The following is a 19,931-nucleotide window of genomic DNA, read 5'->3' as shown; positions in this document are numbered from 1 at the left end:
ATGGCTACGATGTGTATTTAACTTCCTATTTAGATCTTATGCTATGGCATATTTCTCATAAATAATAAAGCCGGCCTCATATCTGAAACTCTATCATAAAGAGAAAGAAAATTTACATTCAATTTCAAGTTCCACACGCCAATTTACAATGCGTTTAAACAAGGCAGGTGCCAACTGCATGGCCTTCATTTCATTCCCTTTTTGGTTAACAGAGAAAAAAGATAAAAAACCGGTGTGGCAGTGTTTAGCAGCAAATGGAAGGAAGAATATAGAACATTTGAAACAATGCGAAATATCTGGCAAAAAAAAAAGGCTTCCAAAAATATATCTATTTGATTTTTTCTTGCGCTTTCAAGTTTATAACGACAATCATATAAAGTTGATCAGCAAATAGATGCTGCTTTATACCTAATTAAGGTTCTTTTAAGCTACAATCATTAATTGAAATGTGTTTAGGGTATTCAAAATTTAAGAGTTAAAATTATGGTCATTATTCCTTACTTTTGCCCGAAAGGGTTAAAGCGAAACCGCCAGGGCTTGATCACAATTTCCATGCGTCATTGTTTCGACACAAATTTTTGGCCAAATGTGATGGTGCCTTAGATCCCTTTTTATCTATTTCGCTTACACTTAAATATTTACATTATTTTGAATTGTTGCTAAGTGTACCTCTGAACAATCAGCTATTAAAGTAAAATAAATAATTTTGTCAGCGGTAGTTCTTTAACGTAAGGATTAAACAGCTCTACCTACCTGTAACAAAATTTTTAAAAGTTCTATTTAAAACCAAAGTAATATATTACCATTTGTATATAGGTGAAAACAAGAATATTAAAAGAAAAAAAAAATGCATACACATAGCTATACGTAAAAGCATAAAGATAAACAAAACTGAGAGACCTCTCTGGAATAAAAAGAAAAAATGCTATGAGGACCAAGGTTAATGCTAAGTATAAATTAAGTCACGAGAGGCTCAGACCTTGTCTTTGGAACCACCCAAAAAACTTGCTTTTGGTTTTTCGTAGAGATCCATCAGTAGCATCTTCATTCATTAACCGATTCTCTTTATCAGATGCCAATGAACTAACACGTCGGTGAGGATGAAAAGAAGATGCTTTTGGCTGATCTTCATTATCATACCTTTGAACGCTCAGACGATGATGATGATGACGATGATGGTGATGAGGATAATCATTTTGATCCTGATGGTCCTCATTGGAACCAGCCGGATTAAACAATGAAGAAAGTCTCCTCTCAATGAACATTGATTGAGGTCTTTTTCTGTGGCCACGTCTTGCTCGGACACTTGCCTTTCTTGAAAATGAAGTGCTTCTGATGTTTGACTGATCGTCAACAGTTGAAGAATCTTCTTCCAGCAGAGGATTACTGACAGGAGCAGAAATGTTCCTAATACTAGTCTCACTCTTTCTTCTCTCGGACCTCTTCGGTATCACAATAGTGTCTTTTTGTTGCTTTTGTGCAATACTGAAATTCAGCTTAACTGCTGGAGTTATTTCTGATTCTTTTGTGTCTTCCTGAGTTTTGTCGCTCCCCCAAGATGACTTTCGACTAGATGAAGACAGAGAAAAGGAGCTGGCATTGAACATATTGGAGAAGGACCTATAACCAAACATGGACTTTCTTTTCGATGCCTTGTCCAGCATTAATGATTTACTGTGACCCATACTAGGCCTAGCTATAGGCACTTTACTTAAAGGGTCAGCTGGATGAGTTAGCAAGTCTTCCATTTCATGCTCTCTTTTTCTCAATGTTGGTATTAAATCTTTGCAGAGATTTGGGTATGCGCTAATGAGATTATGAAGGATTTCCTCGTTTGTTTTATAGCTCTGCAATAAGTCCTCGGAACTTTGAGTAATGCAATCTGTATTCGTAAAAACAGATTTAGATAGCAAATCGTCACTTTTGAAAAAACTGAGCTGAAAAATCTTGGCAAGGTTCGTAGCTGTCATTTTAGTGATATGAACAATAGAATCTGCCGTCATACGATTCAAAAACTTTAATAGGTATAAGAATAAGTGCAAGTTCTCAATTGGAAGTTCGGATAATCTTCTTGCCGTAAAATCGTAGAACTTCGGGCTGTTGCTATCGGAATCAGTTGTAACACTACTCACCATAGATGAGTTAGGGCTATCTGAAATGGTATTTGAAAGGAGTGTATTATGAGGGCGGTAAGAATTCTGGTCCCGAATCAGCACTGTGTTTGTACTAAGATCAACCAGCGTTGTATCTTCCTCCTCGCGTGTCGCCCGACTTGTATTCTGCTCCTCCTCCCGAGGCTCGTCAGCCTCATCAAACATATCGTCTTTGGACGACATTCTGTCCCTTTTCAACTTTGCGTTGATTTGAGATGTAATAAGACCATTTTCCAGGTTGGCCAGCCAACGCTTGAGAACCATTGCAACGTCATAACAATTTGGCGTTTCATTATTTTCAAAAGTGAAGTCTTCGAATCTGAAGGAGTCGATACCCTGCCTCTGAATTGCAGTTTCAATGGACTTTATTTTTCTGATAGAACCATTTATCCTGAAAACACCTTCAACTGGATCCCGGAATTCCAAAAACTGGATACATCTGCTGACTATGGTAGGAACAGTAACCTTACAACCGTCACAGAAATCAACCTCTGAGTATGATTTTCTAAGCTCGTTGTCCAATCTGTTGAAAATCGTACAGGCTGATGGTGCGGAGGCAATCAATGTGGCATTGTTTAAAACCAAACCTGTACATGGCGAAGAGACAACTTTTCGAGAAGAGCCATATGAAAGACTTGAAGCCGAACGCGTGAAAGTCGGTGTTTTGGATGAAAGTAAATACTCATTAGTTGTTTGAACTCTCAAAGGTCCAGAGATAGAAATCCTTCTTGGCGTTGCAGACTTAGAATTTGGGTTTTTCATCTCGTTATTAAATGTCAATGGATGAAACACGAGCCGGCGAGGCTTTGAAAAGGCAGTAGATGATGCTGAATTATCAACTGTAGATCTAATAGAACCTATGGGAGTCGATTCTGGTGATGGTGCAGTGCATACATTATGTGTATCCAATGGACCAAGAGATTGTGCGGAGATCATATTTGGCATTTGTATAGATAAAAAGGAATCAAGGAAAACCTTAAAGTTGAAATGTTGTGATAAATCGGTGGTAGATTAGGGAAATTCAGGTGAGAAACACGCGCACTATCTGCTGTTAAGGGAATTCCAGTATGTGCGAAATACTGGTGTACCTTACTTGAAGACCAAAAGAGGATGTATGAATGGAGTATGTAGAAGTAGAGAAGAATGAAGAACAATGTCGACCTATACCAAACCGGAATGTAAAACTTATGATGATCAACAGGTGTTTGATGATATGCTCAATAGTTGTACAGGAAATAGAAAGAACTGACTTTAGTACAGGAATGATAACAGTAAAGGAACACTTTTTCTTCGATTAGATGAAAAAAACTGAACATAAGTATCTTTCCACCAGATGGAAAAATCGTCAAATGAGAGCGTGTTGACAATTGCTTACGCACGAAAGGAGACAGGTTAAAGGAACGGAATTATATCAAAGCCAAAATCTGACACACTTTGTATACGGGGAGTAAGTAATTTATTATTATTATTATTATCCCCATTATATTATTTTTTTCGGGTAAACAAATACCAGTCAATAGCTGAGAAAATAATCGAGATCAACGCTGAAATTTACAGGCCAGGAAGCGCTATTTTCTTGGGAGGAAAAACGAAAAAGCGCGATTTCGTGCACCAAACAGCAATGTATAGATGCACAATAGGTTCAGCGTTTAGCGAAAAGTCAAAAAAAAATAAATAAAAAATAAAAAAACGCGCTAATTTTTGAGAAAAGCAAGAGATGATTTTAAAGGGGTACCTTTAAAGGGGTGGGCGGCTTTTAGACTGGATTCATCAAGGATACATAGAAATCGATAGTGAACCAACTTACATAGATTATATAGAACAGATGCAGAAATATTTGCCACAACAGCATTGCACAACTTTATCTGAACATTAGTTAATGAATGACATTCGTTTACTCAGCATCCAAACCAGAATTTGAGAGGTCTTTTTTTAATTTTCTGGAATTGCATTTTTTTTGAAGCTCATCATCTGGGGATATGGGACAATTTCAGCTACATTCCCTTGGCTGAGTAGATATTTTAAAACTAATTTTTTAATTATATGGCTAGTATTGAAACTGCAGACTGTACTCCAAATGGCAAAATCAGCACGACTAAATGATGTATTATAGTATATAATAGTAAACACGAAGAAAGTGCTTTTAAATACGTATATAAGTTTTATTGGTGCCAGATGAATGTCTACAGGATTCAAAATACTGAATAAAGAAATCGATGAGTGAAAGAAAGGCTTTGAGTCCTTGGAATTATTTATTTAAAATTGCAGATAAGGGACCGCACCGATTAATGGTTTCATCTATGAGGTCCAGACATAAAGCATTCCCTGTAACAGTGCTTAAATTTTATATGTATAGAAATATGTGTAGACAAAACCTTGACGAACGATGGGAATGTAGAGCTGTCGGCATAATCGTAGAAACATTTCTTGGTATTAACTCCATGTGCAGTAAAAATCAAAAAGTTTTTCCAAATGGAGAATTTTGTCAATATTACACTACCAGCATGAACTTCAATTGTCTATAACTGAAAAAAAAAAAAATTTCAGGTTATGGGGAATATAGAAACTACATACACACTTAAATTGCGGTTAGATCAATTCCGAATGTATCAACAAAAATTTCCTGCTTTAAGTATCGGTTAAAGATAACGATAAAGGAACCGCAAACTCTTTTTGTATTTAGTTTGGAGGGGATTTTATCAGGAAGGTAGGGAAGGAAATAAAATTGAATTCTCAAATATATTCTTCTGTATACTGCATCTATTTTCTTAAGCTGTTTGTACCACTATCTGTAGTCACGCAAATATCATGAAAATGCTACACTATCCAGCTTACCAGAACGAAGGAACGCATTAGTTTCTTTAGCACACAAGGAAATTGAACTTTCTACTTGAAAAATTTCCTGTTCATGGTAATTAAAATCGATTGGGTAGTTAGTTACGTAAGCATGTGTTGATCTTCAACAACTGAGGTAAATTTTGGCACTCAATATTTCGCGATCACAAACTTTTATGCGTCAAATTTATGCCTCCTTTTCTCTGCTTTTGTGCTTTTTTTTTTGCTCAGCTTGTCGTACTCATTTTTTTTTGGTGTTGAAGCAGGAAGCGAAACGCATACCTTTGTTTACAAACCACAACCTCAACATCAATTCTTTTCGGTACTAGTGCACAAACATATATCATTTTATCTTTAAAGATAAACCAATCATATTTTTATTGAAAAAAAAAAGAGAATTATATTAGAAGTGAAAGGGAGAGCAAGAAAAGAGAAAAAAAAAAGATTAAGAAAGGGAAAGAATAAGTGAAGCATCTATTTATTAACACAGAGATTTACGATTTCGTTTATCTAGCATATAGGGCTCATCAATGAATAAATGTTTTACAAAGACTTATACTCTGCGACGTATTCCGGTGTGCCAGTGTATGAATTAGTTCATCCGAGGTGTTCTGTGATGCGGAGAAAGAATGATGACTGGGTGAATGCAACACATATACTTAAAGTTGCCAACTTTCCGAAAGCAAAGAGAACAAGAATCTTGGAGAGAGATGTCCAAACAGGAGTGCACGAAAAGGTTCAGGGTGGATACGGTAAATACCAGGGAACATGGGTTCCTATGAATAGGGCAGTTCAATTAGCCAAACAATATGGTGTGTTTACAGATTTGCAGCCGATATTAGAATTTGATTCTTCAAAAAGTGACTGGGATCCACCTCCGGCACCAAAGCATCATCATGCATCCAGTAAAAATTCTCGAAAAGCAACATTGGCTCGCCGTTCAGCTACAATGCCAGCAGTAGCGTCCAAAGCGCTTCGATCAGGAGAAAAGTTGGATACGTCAATTACAGTGAAAAGAGCTTACAGTACAATAAGTGATAGCAGACATACAAGAGGCCGGAAAAGGACACTAAAGGCTCCAAGCAGGAAGCGGAGTGGTCTTTATCGTTCTCAGAGTAGTTTGGGTGCACGTACTGTATCCTCAGGGCAGTCTTTACGAAACAATAACACACACTCTATGAATACTAAAGCGCCAACCGCGACTCCCAAGACAATACCGTCAGACTCAGATTCATTTTCCCTTGAGAGTGAGTCAGATGAAAATTCGGCTGGACCAAACCGTCTTCCAAGTATACAACAGGTTCGAAATCCCTCGGATACTTCCTCTCAGGTGAACTTTTTGAGTGATGCTGACATCGATAAGGCCCTTGCTGCACAGAGGCGCTCACCTTCTTCACGATTATTAAAGCAGCAACAGGCTCAATCTGGAATCGATGATGTGATCATGGGAAGTAACAGGGACGAAGATAAAAAAATGTATACCCAGAAGCTTTTGGAATACTTCCTTTCATCTGAGGATGATAGCAATACCCCAATACCACCATTTATTAAAGACAAGTTCAACAGTGAGATTGACCTCAATCAGCAGATAGACAATGATGGGAACACGGTATTCCACTGGGCATGTGCAATGGGAGATTTGCTGATGTGTCAAGCATTAATGAATCGTGGCACCAATTCTAGATCTTTGAATAATAAAGGGGAAGTTCCGATTATGAGGTCGGTTATGTACACAAATTCATACAACAGGAGAACTTTTGCAAAAATTCTCGACTTACTGCGGGATTCATTGCTAGACACAGATGTTCACGGAAGAACGATTTTACACCATATTGCACTTTCAACAAGTTTTCACAGTATTATTCCAGCAGCCAGATATTACACTGAAATACTTCTTACGAAAGTTGCCGAAACTGTGCAGCCAATGGAGAGGATCATCAATTTCATCAATCAACAAGATAGTGATGGCAACACTGCATTACACATCATGAGTTATAATGGTGCACAGAAATGTATACGAATCTTGTTGGGATACAACGCTCGGATTGATATTCCAAATTCCAGAAACGAATACGTCAGTGATTTCCTGTATAGCAATAATGTGCTGGGAGCTGATACCGGGAATTATGGTGGATCGCAGCCTCTACAAAGTTTGAATGGAATGAATTCAGCAGTTGACTCTTTAGGTAGAATGCACGTTTTTAACCCTTCTTTCGGTTATCAAAAATCGGTAATTCAGGCCGGCAAACCCATTAATACTCCGTCTTTTACCAGTAACAGCACCCAACCGTCACAACTGAATACACCGGGAGGTATGGCTGCATCAACAAGTATTCTCACCACTCCACACTACTCGGAAGCCGCCATGCAGATTAGCCAACGATCGGAAGAGATAGTGGATAAGATTGCACAGTTAGCAGGATCATTTGATGCAGAGGTTCAACAAAAGGAGAGTGACGTGAAAGAACTAAAAGTTCTTTTGATTCAATTGGACCAGGATATCGATACGATAAACAAAAATTTATCAGATGTATATAAGAAAGTGATGGGTAACGATATTCGCACTAGGAGCCAGGATAATATAATTAATATTAATGCTGTGGAAAAAAGGGTCAAAAAGCTTAAAGCAGAGCATGTGGTAAAGGTGGAGCACTTGCAGCGTCTTATGGAAAGATCACAGGCTAAGGATCTTGCAATAACAGTTCAGAAAACCGAAAGCGAAGATCTAGCAGTCGCTGATGAAGGAACAGAGGATAAAAAACCTCTTCATTTGAAGTTACTTGACAAGGAAACGCTGGAACTACTTTTGGAACTAGCAAAACTTCAAATAATACGAAAAAAGAGGGTGCATGGCTTGGTGTTATCTTACGCTGATACTTCGAAAAACAACAAGACTATAGACAGTTACCGAAGATTAGTTTCAAGATTATCGAGAGTTCCTCTTGAGGAGGTTGACGGTAGTTTGAATGAGATAGAACAATGTCTCAAAGATGATGCCACTGATCACAGTTAGTTGGTTGCTTAATTATTGTACAATAACTTTGGTCATCCAATAGACCATTCAAAGAATATATTGGATTACGTTATTACTATTATTATTGTTTTCAGTCTATTTTGTGACTTAAAACCGATGTTGTATATTATAAATATTTTACGTGAGTTGGATTACATTTAAATTTAAAGTGTTTTAGGAACGAAAAAGGAGTATTCATGTCATATACATGGCACTTTGACAATATAGTGTTTGCGTGCTATGAAACGGTAGGGGAAAGGCCGATGAATAATACCTACATAGTTGAAAAAAAAGTACTCGTATAATAGAAGAATAACATAGAAAAGAGGAGAACAATAAATGCACTCACGAGAAAGAAGACTAATAATGGGAATTTTGGTGCCCCATGTTTTTTGGGTTTTTCCTCCCTTTAATTTAATCTAACCCGGTTAATTTCAAGATCAACATTGTGCGCTATTTGAAGAACACTTAATTGTTAATGCCAACAGTTCTCTCTTCAAATTTACTTTTTATCGTTTTGTACCAGTAGAACCTTTTCTGATTCACTAGAGAAATAAGAGAATTAAGAATTCGGAAATATCAAACATGCCTTATGCTTTAGAATCTAATGAGGAGCAGTTTTTCATCGACACTCCTAATCGAGGCTCTGGAAAACATCTTGCATGCATTCTAAGGACACCAAAACGTTTATTAGATGATAACAAAAGGTATGACATCTCATCAACTACTCGAAGGTGTGCAATCTTAATGCATGGTAACAACTCGCACAAAAATTTCTGCTGCGCGGTTCAATTGTCCAGGAGTTTAGCGGAAGAACTTGGAATGTATTCGTTAAGATTTGACTTTAGAAACTGTGGAGACTCGACACTAAATGGAAACGAAGGCCGTACTGTAGAAGAAGATATACAGGATGTTGAAGCGGTCTATGAGTATTTGACCCAAGGTGGTTATCACAATATTAAATTTCACGTTGAGGCTATTGTTGGCCATTCAAGAGGAGTAGTTGATATGTTTGAGTGGGCCCTAAAGTACAACTATCAACATTACGTTCCTAGCTTGATTGCTTGTGCCGGCAGATTTATTGGTGAAAAGCATATTCAGGGTGTTCGGAAAGGGTTTCCTGATTTAGAAGAGAAAGGAGGACACATGCAACCTTCAATAATTAGGGGAAAGTACACAGAGATCTTCATTCCGTTGAGTGAGACAAACAACTTGGGACATCGTTCCATGGAAAAGATTAAAGATATTAATTCATCGGTGGATACTATGTGCATTTACGGTTCGAATGATGATGTTATTCCACTATCTGACTCCGCATTGTATGCTAATGCATTATCACCACGAAACAAATTGGTTATCTTGGACGGTTTGAATCATCAATACCGTACAGTCAAACATTTTTCCAAGGAAGAGGCTGCAAAGTGTGAGCATCCGTACCATGAGAGGACTCATTCCCTTGATTATAATCAAGATGTTGCAGATATAATAGTCAAATTTTTGGGTCATCAAGATTCCAGGAGAAGATTCTACGAACGAAATTTAAACATTCATAAGTTTTTGCCCAGATGGAAGAGAATTGAAGGAGTTGCAAATTTCAGAGACATTGGAGGCTACAAATCTTCGATCCAAGGAAAGCATGTGAAATACAATCATATGTATCGTAGCGCGGACCTATCTGGTGCAACGGATAAGGGTAAAGAGGAGCTGAAGAAACTTGGAATCAAAGTCATCTTTGATCTACGTTTTGCCGAGGAAAGGAGTGAGAAAAAGATTGATGAGATTGAAGGTATCAAGAACATTAACGTGCCATTACTGGGAGATAAAAGTCCTATGCTAATTGACAAAATGAATGTTTATTCTCGTCTGTTGAGCAATTACTATTCATTTGTTGATGTATACAAGCATATTTTGGATCATTCAGCTGAGCCATTGAGAATCATCTTCACTTACATCAAAGATCATCCTTCTGAGCCTTTCTTGTTTCATTGTGCTGTAGGTAAGGATAGGACAGGAATCCTTGGTGCGTTGATATTGTCTTTGCTTGGTGTGCCTGCACAGATTATTTGTAGGGAATATGAGCAAACCGAATATGGCTTGGCTTGTGTCAGAAAAGATATAGAGAGAAAAATGGTTGCAAGCTTCGAAGAACAGGGTCCAGACTTCGAGGCTGCTCTGAACCAGAAGCTCGCAAATGGACGACAGAATTGGACATTGAGAAAGCAAGGCCTTGATAATCTCTTATCAAGTCGTTATGAAGTCATGCTGACTGCTTTGGATTATTTGAAAGAACATTATGGAGGAGCCGAGAAATATTTGGAGGAGGAAGTGGGTCTAAGGAGAGAGGACCTGGAGTCGATCAGAGAGAATTTACTTGTGAATTAGAAAAAACTTCCAGATTACAGCTTTGGCACATTCGAAAGTCGAATAAATTTTGTGGTTTTTGGTCAAACATGGTAAGAATAAAATTAGATGGCCTGTCGTATGGCACCTTAATAATTACAAATGCCTGGCGCGGAACTTCTTGAAAGCGGAGGTCTGCGATTTTTTTTTTCCTACCGGAAAGTGGGACAATGGGGGTAAGCGGCATTCTTCCCCACTCAATGGGACTCAAGTCCGCTTGACGGCCCGACATAGATGGCATAAAGGGCTGAAAAATTTTTTTAATACTATTTACACAACCAAATCATTTTTTTTTTCATTTCTCGACCCAGGTTGAGTCAGACATAGAAACTTTTGAGGTTAGGCATTACATCAAGTACTGCGGGGTCCACAATTGATTTATATTGGATAAATATTTCTCCTTCTCTTACTTTCTTTATATCACAATACAGGCTCGATTACCGACCTTCATTATTCTACATCGTACTAATATAATAGATTTCAGGAGTATTCAAATCTTAGCGCAAATACACAGATGTTTAGAAGAACCGCGGTGGCATTCCAAAAGCAGGTGAAAAGGGTCCCCTATGCAAATATGCTAAGGGATCCATCATCCAAATACAAACGTTTTCAAGGAATATCGCTTCCAGACAGGACATGGCCAAACAACAAACTTGATAAGGCGCCTCGTTGGTTAGCCACTGATCTTCGTGATGGTAACCAATCCCTTCCTGACCCAATGTCAGTTGAGCAGAAAAAGGAATATTTCCATAAGCTGACAGAGATTGGCCTTAAGGAGATCGAAGTTGCCTTTCCTTCAGCCTCTCAGACGGACTTTGACTTTACCAGATATGCAGTTACCCATGCTCCAGATGATGTTTCTATTCAGGTCCTAGTACAATCCAGAGAACACTTGATTCGCAGAACTATTGACTCTCTCAAGGATGCAAAGAAGGCAATAGTGCACACATATATGGCAACTTCGGATCTTTTCCGAAATGTTGTTTTTGGAATGAGTCGTCAGGATCAGCTCAAGATGGCCGTGAAGACAGCAAAGTTTGTGAGGTCCCTTACTAAGGATGATCCGTCGAAAAACATGACTCATTGGTCATATGAATTTTCACCTGAGTGCTTTTCATCAACCCCTACTGAATATGCCGTCGAGATATGTAAGGCGGTCAAGGATGCATGGGAGCCTTCAAAAGAGAACCCAATCATATTTAACCTTCCTGCAACCATTGAAATGTCGACACCAAATGTTTACGCTGATCAAATCGAGTATTTCTCTAGACATATTGGTGACAGAGACCATGTTGTCATATCTCTCCATAGTCATAATGATCGTGGATGTGGTGTTGCAGCTACAGAACTTGCTTTACTGGCTGGTGGTGATCGTGTGGAAGGATTTTATTTGGTAACGGTGAAAGAACAGGAAATGTTGATTTGGTGACTTTGGCGCTGAACCTCTATACTTCTGGCGTGAATCCGAACTTGGATTTCTCCGACATGAAGTCCATCATTGATGTTGTCGAGCGTTGTAACAAGATACCAGTTCATCCTAGAGCACCATATGGAGAGATCACTTGTGACATGTGCATTTTCAGGCTCTCACCAAGATGCAATCAAGAAAGGTTTTGCAGCACAGGAGAAAAGACGCCAAAATGGGGACCAGACTTGGCAAATTCCTTATCTCACGTTGGATCCAAAAGATATTGGCCGTAACTACGAAGCCGTTATAAGAGTCAACTCACAATCCGGTAAGGGAGGAGCAGCCTGGATTGTTCAGAGAAACTTGGGTCTAGACTTACCAAAGGCAATGCAGATCGACTTTTCAAGTGTCGTTCAAAACAATGCCGATCACCTGGGTCGCGAGCTTAAGGCGGAAGAAATCATCTCCTTGCTTCAGAGACATTACAATGTCGATAACTGTGCTACAGATGATTTGAACGTGAAGGATTACAATTTCGATAAGAAGTCCGATAAGGTGACAGACGTCAATGCTATTGTTCGTCTCAATGGAAAGGAAATCGCACTGCATGGAAAGGGTAACGGCCCTATTTCTTCATTCCTGAATGGACTTTCTGATGCATTTGGTGTGAAGATGGAAGTTGAATCGTATGCAGAGCATTCGGTCGGTCAGGGTTCTACAACGAAGGCAGCTACATATGTGAAAATTTCATGCGGTGATAAGTATAAGTGGGGTATTGGTATGCATGAATCCATCACACGTGCTTCTGTTAACTCCATTATTTCTGCTGTCAACAGCCTAATCAAGGCTGGAGCTTTGGATGCTAATAAAGTTTCTTCGTCGGAACACGCACTTAGAAAATTTGCTCAGAAGAAGGCCAGCGCAAATCTTTAGAAAATCTGAAAATTAATGGAAGGTCAGTGTTTTAACACATTTATATTATATAGTCATTCGCAACATATATGTACCAAGTTTATTTGAATATATCTCTCATACTATTCATGCATTCTATCATTGGTAACATCATGTAAATGTATTCGAAATATTAAAAGCCAGGATAGACGAGTCCATCATCACATATTTCTGGTGGCTCTATTTCTTTTAATGATGGGAAATCTACGCAACCAACTCTCCAATATTCTGGGTGCCTAGTAAAATATTGAGACCATTTCTCCAAAGTTGATTGGACTACCTGTCGATCCAATCCTCTGAGGTCAAACGTCCATTGATCTCTTTTTTTGAAGCAGCCGTTGACGAAAAGACGTGAATAATCATGACCAGCAAATATATGATATCTTCCCCCTGGTCCATATATATGTTTGCTTTTGGTGACATCAAATATGGTTCCATTGACTGAAATATATATAGGGAGTGATGAATCTGTTCCATTATACAAACTCAACTGTTTTAATGACATTGTGCCGTAATGAGAAGGAAACACTAAACGTGAAAATTCAAATTTATAGAAATCAACGTTAGTGTATTTTCCTTCCAATAAATTCCATGATGCCGTACCTGTAAACCAGTATGATAACACACTGCTGAATATAAGCAGACCACCAAAGATTCTAAAGATATCCAAGAAGGTAAATCTTTGTCTAGTTTCGATCTTGCATTCAGCCATGATCAAGGTTTCATCTACAGGGATAAAGATATTCTTCAACTAAAATTATCACTTGTTTGCAAATATCACAGAATTATAATTCCTTCATCTTTAATCAAGGAACGGTGCTGCCCAGCCCACAACATTTTGCATGCTGGCTACCCTGTAAATCTTGCACAGCCTTTGAAAACGTTACCCTTTCATTTGATCTAAATTTTTTTTTTCATTTTTTCATTTTTTTCATTTCTCCCCGTACTTCTGTTTCCTATATAAGTGCGGAATTTCTCTCCTGAAAATATTTCACCTAACCCGAACCGCCTTTACTGCTTATTTTTCTTCTTTCATTTAGTAACCATCCTATAGACAGTACGATTTGATCTCTGGATTGAAAGTGGCGTTTTGCTGCAGCAGTCTGGAACCAATAGATTTAATACGCGATTCATGGGTGGTGAGAGGAATATTTATGCTGTTAAGAACTCGTCTGGATTCATGGCTTTTTAGTCTATTTCTGAAAGAGGAGTGTCATATAGCACATACATAATATTAGGAGTCTATTATCTGTATCCATTAGTAGTATTTAGTATGTTTATAAAGAAAAAAAAAATGTCCTAAAGTGCAATCTGGCAGTTGCTTTTACCAATTATGAGAACTTGTATGCCGAGAAACATGACGCTAGAAAAAGCTCAACGCTCACTAAGAAGCTTATTCCGTTTCTCCCTTCTTTTAAGCCTATCAAGCTTTTTCTTATGCATCTTCGTCGCAAGATATTCGTACCGCTCTTTCTCTTCCTTCTTCTTACGTCTTTCTTTTATTTTCTCAATATGCTCTTTCCGCTTATTTTCCTTCTCCTCTTTGAGAGCAGCCAGCTTCTCTTTGAACTCCTTATCTTTGAGTCTCTGTTCCTGCTTTTTTTGCCATGAAGATTTTACTCCAAGAGATTTGATTCTGAATGCTTTCTTTTCTGATTTCCACCATTTTCCTGTAAATGTGTTAGTATACCTTTTTTTGGTAATGTCCAGCTTTGATAAAAAGTACTTACCACTCACACGAGAACCCTTGTCAGGGTTTTCGGAAATAATCTTCGGTTCAACCTTCATCCCACTTGGGTTCTTTGTACTTTTACCCATGTTTGTATTCTTGGTGTCAGAACATTTGCAAGATTGAATCAAAAAGCATCTGATTCTTTATCAAGTAAAATCTTATCCTGGCAAGTGATAATAATAAAAAAAAAAAAAAAAATTTGTCACAGCGAAGTGAGCTATCTACGACGCGACGATAATGGTCGGTTCTCAAGGGCCGCTTCACATCTTGGAGACCCATTTAAAAAAGCCACATTCGTACTCGTCCAATGGGCGTTTCAGAAGGTCATTGTGATCATGACCATCTTTTTGATCTGTGAGATTCCAGGACAAGTTTCTTGAATGCCTGCCGCAGCACCAAAATTTCTTTCCAAAATTCTTACTGCCTTCTTTTTTCACTGTTCGCAGAACGCAAGGTTCATCATGATAACAAAATGGTGTGCCCATGGAAGTAGAACTCTTCAACAATTTATTAAACTCTCTCGCACTAATTGTATTTTTTCTCCTAGGATTTTGTTCAGTTATGTTGCTTATTGCATAATTGCTTTCACTTTCAGTGTCACTTTCAGACTCTGCAACAAAAAGAGAGCTTACAGCTTCTTGCGAAACAATCAGCTTTTTTTCACATGGAGGCTCTTTCTGAGAGGGGAAGGATCGGACCCTTTTCACGGAAAGAAATGCCGACAAATTTTGCTGACTCCTCTTTAAGTGCTTTCTGCTCCTGTAACCAAGCTCAGATGACGATGATAAATCATGCTTCATTTGTGTTACCTCTGTATCTTTCCTCTTTTTTGAATATGCAAATTTGAATCCATCAGTTCCCGATAACGAATCCGTCTTTTCGGGTTTTTTAAAAAAAGAAGCAATACTCCTGTCATTTCCTAGACAATAGTAATGCTTTGCCTGTAAATGCTTGCAGCTGCATCTTGAATTATAAGTGCGACCGTTCGATGGAAGACGATAAGTGTTGATTTGACAAATCGAAGTCGCAAAATATTGGACAGTGATCACTTCCATACAAGAATGGCCAAATATCGGATTCAAGAGCACTTCTGGCAATATCCGTTGTCGCCAAAAATAAATCGATCCTGGAACCAATATTCATTGGTCTATTATTCTTCTGGGTATTCCACACAGAGTACATCTTTAGTTTCCTGCCTTGTATTTCTCTAGTAACATCATGTAGCACTTTTCCGTCATGCCTTGCATCCATTCCAGATGTATCATATAAATAGGCGTTAAGAAGTTTTCTTGCTTTCGTTGATGTTTTAAATGCTGTCACCTGGTCTTTATTTTCTTTCTCAAAATTTGCAGGATCATATGGTTTCTTTATCTTGCCGGCAGTTAAGCCATCACTAATGGATTCGTCACTGTCGATCAAATCAGGCGATACATTTATATCACCTAAAATCACGACTTGCTTTCCCAGAGCAAGTAAGTTTCGTGCTCTCTCAAAAAGGCACTGAAGAAATGACAATCTAAATTCCTCACCTTCTTCTGTAGAACCTGAGTTTGCGGGACAGTATACTGCTATAATTACCAAGCCTATACCAACTTCAATCAAAATGCATCGGCCCTCACTATCAATATGTCTCCCTTCAACAGAATTATCAAGATCTGGATAGCCTCCAATACAAAGATCCTCATATCTTTCATCATCAATACAGTCTCGGTATGATTTCTGAGCTTTCTTCAGATGTAAATATCCAGTAATCCCTTCTTCGACCTTTTCCACTGTGAGTGCCTTTCTCATTATATCAGAGCAATCACTTGTCGGCTTTCTTACGAATATTCCCACCCCACTGTATCCCTTCCTTTTTTGCGGGATCGTGATAAAGCTCAAGTAGTCGATAGGGTTAGCAATGCTAGTATCAATGTCATTTCTTTGAAGTTTAAGTTCCTGAAACGTAATTATATCCGCTTTCATAAAAGTGAGTGCTTCGTCATATCCGGGTCGTTCGTTCCATGGATAATAATTCTTTAACGTTTTAACACCATTCACATTGAATGACACTAAACGAAGGCATTGATCAGATGGCTTAGCTGGAATTTTGTCTTTAACATCTTCGTGTGACATGAAAAAATGAAAATATTAAGCTTATTAGTACATAAATTGTGATATTTCAACAGTAGAGGACCAATAAATGTAAATTGCTTTAAAAAGATGGTACGAATATAGACGCTGTTCGCTGTAATGGGGGGGGGGGGGGGGGGGGTGTTTTATTTCAAATCTTAACGCGTTGTGGATCACCATATATCGCGATAAGATTCAGGGCTTCTCTCGAAAAAAAAAGGATTTCTCCCAAATTTCTGCTACTCAGGCCTAGAGTTAAAATTTAAAATTTAAAACATTTTATTGATCAACAATTGATATACTGAAAATAGCACACCGATCCTATAGGATATTAAACGTAGAAAAAGAAGAAGAAAAAAAAAGAACGAACTTGACAAATGATATTCAAATCATATGGGGATTGTTTTCATCCGCAGGAGTATATAGAACCGTATTATAATATTTACTCCTCATCCTCATCTTCACCAGATTGAATAAAAGCAGCATCAACAGGCTCCCCAGTCTCATCATCAACAGCAACAAGAATTCCCAAAATGCTGTCATCAAGATCTGTAGAGTTGGTTGCAATCTCAGTAGAGTTCTCATCTCTCTTCCAGATACCCTGGAATCTGACGAATGGTTTCAATCTCCAAGCTGGTTTAGCTTCTGCATCTGCTTCTGCATCGGCTTCCGCATCTGCTTCTGCATTTCTCTTCCAGATACCCTGGAATCTAACAAATGGCTTGAGTCTCCATGCTGCATTTGCATCTGGGGAAGCATCAGCAATAGCCTGTGCTTGGGCTTCGGCATCTCTCTTCCAAATACCTTGGAATCTAACGAATGGCTTTAATCTCCAAGCTGCATCTGCATCTGCATCGGCATTAGCAAGAGCGTTAGCTTTAGCAGCTGGGGCAGCAAAGGCAGTGGAGGCCAATAGTGCAGTTAGAAGAGTAGTTCCGAACTTCATTTTTTGTTTGCGAGGATATATAATTGATCGAATGTAGTGTTATCTGTAACTTGTGTTGCAATGATGATGAGTGAATAAATCCAATAGAAAAATAGACATGTCAAAACTGAATCCAGTATACATGAATTTAGTGCCTTTTATATAATGTTTAACCATCGAAGTACAACATCAAGCAGCAACAGTCAATTGATTTCATCTTGAACTGTCTTGTTTCAGATTCAGACTATCAGGTGGAAAAAATATTAATTGATTGCAGTACAAATCAAATGATTGGGCTCAAATATGTACTTCTATGTCAAAGATAAACCTTTGAAATCCAAGGTAGGAAAGTGTGGTGCGTAAATCATTTCCTCAAAATGGAAATCAAACGTCTAGAGAATAGTTCTATGTCGATGAAACAATTTATCGAGAAAGTCATATTGTATGATCTTAGAAAATGCATTGAAAACTTTTTCTCTCATCGTTGTTTGGTGCTTTCCAAAAAACTGGCGCGGTATCAAAAATCCCTTTGCAAACCGAAATAGGAAACTTTGCTTTCCTCCAATCTTTCTCACCTCCGCCCAATCAGAAGAAATTAAAGATCATCCTATTGTTCATTCATAACATATGAAACAAGATCCTTATTGACCTTTAAAGTGAAAAACCTGCTTGTTTCTGATGATCACTTCTAAAGATGCGGTAGTAGAGGCGAGGATACAAGCAGAGCCATGCTTGGATAACTCTGAAACATGAAGACAGAAATCTGTTGTATATTATTGTAAAGCAAGCACTTTTATTAAATTTTCGGTAGTTTCACGATCTGGACTTGTGGAATCACATAATTGGAAGTGGTCTATTTCTGAACACCAACCGTTTCTTAATGACATCAAGCATTTCACAACTCTCATCTCCCTGAGGTATCTTCAATATACCCAATGGAGAATCCAATGATTCAATCTTTCCCTCAAGACGTTGTGAAGTGCTAATGTAAAGAATAGCTTCTCCGGATTGCTCATGAATTTCTATCTTGCCAAATCTAACGAGGTCCTTACACGGCTTATCATTATCCGTGTATATATTTGGAACCTTTCTCGTAATAAACAATTTCTCTTCTTCTTCATTAAGCCCATCTGGTTTCTTTGTTGGAATGTTAAGCTCCCCTTGTATTTCTATCAAAAAAAGACCCGCCGGGGTAGAGACAACAGATCCATTCCTTATTGCAGTCTCTTGTAATCTAGCGGGGTCTCCCCTTTCTTGTAATGATTTTGAAGCCCGATCGTATTTAATCTCTCTACTCGGCATAGTATGTTACTTATATTCAAGGGGTATTGCTGTTGGAACATAAATACTTGTAACAGATTTAGTGTTATTTATCCTTAACGGGATAACAAAATTACACGTACAGGAGATTTATTTTCCATGTATCGCGACGCGTCGTAAAATCGTCAAGTCTGAAATGCAAGCCAGAAGATAGGCGCGTCGATTGTCGTGTACTCTGTTTGAAAACTTCAAGAAAAAATTATTAAAATAAATTATAAGAAATAGGCCGAAAATCCGCAAAATGGCAGGAGATGATGTTACAGGGAAATGAGCTTTTGAATATGTTTAAAGTATGTCAAATATCGCATATCATTTCATCATAGGAATATAGGTTATGCCTTAAAATAAGATTATAGTGTATCGAGAGTAACTACTTGTAAAAAAAATTATAACAAAAAGGGCTGGCAAGAGTCTAAAATTTTGTATATCAATCAATCTTCCCCCAGCATTCCCGTACCCCAGTTAAATTACCAATAGATTAAAGAATGAGTTTAAATACACTTGAAAGGTTAAAATACAACAGCTCGGGTTATTATGACAATGCAACCTGAATTTCTTTCAGGACCAAGTACAAAATTTTGCCCCAAAAAAAAGTGTTTTTGAGAAAGCAACATTTTCAGCCAATCAGAAATTTCGTAGCTGTCAGCAAAGGAAAATGTATCGTGGCCTCTCACCATAGAAAGCCCTCTCTATATTACTTACCTTAACCTATTTCTTATTTCTGATTTTTGTTCATAACCACTCTCTATTAATAAAATTTAGTTTTTAAGATATCATATCATTAATGGTTAAGCGTACGGTTTTATTCCCTTTTGTTTTAGTGTGGTTCTTTCTGGCAAATGATATGTAGTTTCAAATTGCATTAACATACTTATGTAACCCACCACAGTAAGGATTTTAATTGAGGCTCATAGAAGCTTGGTAAGAATCATCTTGATTTTTTTCCCATTTTCTTGGCTTGTTACTCATACAGCTTTTAAACTTTTTTATTATTTATGGGCTGTTTGAACAATAATGCTCTGATATGGAAACTTCAATTGCATTGTTTTCCTCAAAAAAAAATCTCACCACTCTCACAGAAT

At 37.9% G+C, this 19,931-nt stretch overlaps 11 protein-coding genes across 11 annotated transcripts; 4 read left to right on the top strand and 7 right to left on the bottom strand.

Moving 5' to 3' along the window:
• Nucleotides 1-962: 962 nt before the first annotated feature.
• BRETT_000891 (uncharacterized protein) lies at nucleotides 963-3,098 on the bottom strand (the record flags this gene model as incomplete). The annotated part of the gene is made up of 1 exon (XM_041279450.1): nucleotides 963-3,098. The coding sequence occupies one exon, from the start codon at nucleotides 3,096-3,098 to the stop codon at nucleotides 963-965; it is 2,136 nt and encodes a 711-aa protein (XP_041137664.1).
• A 2,428-nt stretch (nucleotides 3,099-5,526) lies between these two features.
• BRETT_000890 (uncharacterized protein) lies at nucleotides 5,527-8,001 on the top strand (the record flags this gene model as incomplete). The annotated part of the gene is made up of 1 exon (XM_041279449.1): nucleotides 5,527-8,001. One exon carries the CDS (start codon nucleotides 5,527-5,529, stop codon nucleotides 7,999-8,001), a length of 2,475 nt encoding a protein of 824 aa, XP_041137663.1.
• A 585-nt stretch (nucleotides 8,002-8,586) lies between these two features.
• Nucleotides 8,587-10,383, top strand: BRETT_000889 (uncharacterized protein; the record flags this gene model as incomplete). The annotated part of the gene is made up of 1 exon (XM_041279448.1): nucleotides 8,587-10,383. The coding sequence occupies one exon, from the start codon at nucleotides 8,587-8,589 to the stop codon at nucleotides 10,381-10,383; it is 1,797 nt and encodes a 598-aa protein (XP_041137662.1).
• Nucleotides 10,384-10,915: 532 nt separating this feature from the next.
• Nucleotides 10,916-11,830, top strand: LEU4 (2-isopropylmalate synthase (Alpha-isopropylmalate synthase) (Alpha-IPM synthetase); the record flags this gene model as incomplete). The annotated part of the gene is made up of 1 exon (XM_041279447.1): nucleotides 10,916-11,830. One exon carries the CDS (start codon nucleotides 10,916-10,918, stop codon nucleotides 11,828-11,830), a length of 915 nt encoding a protein of 304 aa, XP_041137661.1.
• Nucleotides 11,831-11,902: 72 nt separating this feature from the next.
• BRETT_000887 (uncharacterized protein) lies at nucleotides 11,903-12,742 on the top strand (the record flags this gene model as incomplete). The annotated part of the gene is made up of 1 exon (XM_041279446.1): nucleotides 11,903-12,742. The coding sequence occupies one exon, from the start codon at nucleotides 11,903-11,905 to the stop codon at nucleotides 12,740-12,742; it is 840 nt and encodes a 279-aa protein (XP_041137660.1).
• A 151-nt stretch (nucleotides 12,743-12,893) lies between these two features.
• On the bottom strand, nucleotides 12,894-13,265 carry BRETT_000886 (uncharacterized protein; the record flags this gene model as incomplete). The annotated part of the gene is made up of 1 exon (XM_041279445.1): nucleotides 12,894-13,265. The coding sequence occupies one exon, from the start codon at nucleotides 13,263-13,265 to the stop codon at nucleotides 12,894-12,896; it is 372 nt and encodes a 123-aa protein (XP_041137659.1).
• An 869-nt stretch (nucleotides 13,266-14,134) lies between these two features.
• Nucleotides 14,135-14,578, bottom strand: BRETT_000885 (uncharacterized protein; the record flags this gene model as incomplete). Its single annotated transcript, XM_041279444.1, has 2 exons — nucleotides 14,135-14,430; nucleotides 14,491-14,578. 2 exons carry the CDS (start codon nucleotides 14,576-14,578, stop codon nucleotides 14,135-14,137), a joined length of 384 nt encoding a protein of 127 aa, XP_041137658.1.
• A 174-nt stretch (nucleotides 14,579-14,752) lies between these two features.
• Nucleotides 14,753-15,292, bottom strand: BRETT_000884 (uncharacterized protein; the record flags this gene model as incomplete). The annotated part of the gene is made up of 1 exon (XM_041279443.1): nucleotides 14,753-15,292. One exon carries the CDS (start codon nucleotides 15,290-15,292, stop codon nucleotides 14,753-14,755), a length of 540 nt encoding a protein of 179 aa, XP_041137657.1.
• A 169-nt stretch (nucleotides 15,293-15,461) lies between these two features.
• Nucleotides 15,462-16,607, bottom strand: BRETT_000883 (uncharacterized protein; the record flags this gene model as incomplete). Its single annotated transcript, XM_041279442.1, has 1 exon — nucleotides 15,462-16,607. The coding sequence occupies one exon, from the start codon at nucleotides 16,605-16,607 to the stop codon at nucleotides 15,462-15,464; it is 1,146 nt and encodes a 381-aa protein (XP_041137656.1).
• A 439-nt stretch (nucleotides 16,608-17,046) lies between these two features.
• BRETT_000882 (uncharacterized protein) lies at nucleotides 17,047-17,550 on the bottom strand (the record flags this gene model as incomplete). The annotated part of the gene is made up of 1 exon (XM_041279441.1): nucleotides 17,047-17,550. The coding sequence occupies one exon, from the start codon at nucleotides 17,548-17,550 to the stop codon at nucleotides 17,047-17,049; it is 504 nt and encodes a 167-aa protein (XP_041137655.1).
• Nucleotides 17,551-18,363: 813 nt separating this feature from the next.
• Nucleotides 18,364-18,831, bottom strand: BRETT_000881 (uncharacterized protein; the record flags this gene model as incomplete). The annotated part of the gene is made up of 1 exon (XM_041279440.1): nucleotides 18,364-18,831. The coding sequence occupies one exon, from the start codon at nucleotides 18,829-18,831 to the stop codon at nucleotides 18,364-18,366; it is 468 nt and encodes a 155-aa protein (XP_041137654.1).
• Nucleotides 18,832-19,931: the final 1,100 nt, after the last annotated feature.

The sequence above is a fragment of the Brettanomyces bruxellensis genome, chromosome 8 (assembly GCF_011074885.1).
Source record: "Brettanomyces bruxellensis chromosome 8, complete sequence".
Taxonomy (NCBI): domain Eukaryota; kingdom Fungi; phylum Ascomycota; class Pichiomycetes; order Pichiales; family Pichiaceae; genus Brettanomyces; species Brettanomyces bruxellensis.
Note: the sequence above shows the minus strand (reverse complement) of the source record. Positions and strands in the feature narration are given on the sequence as shown.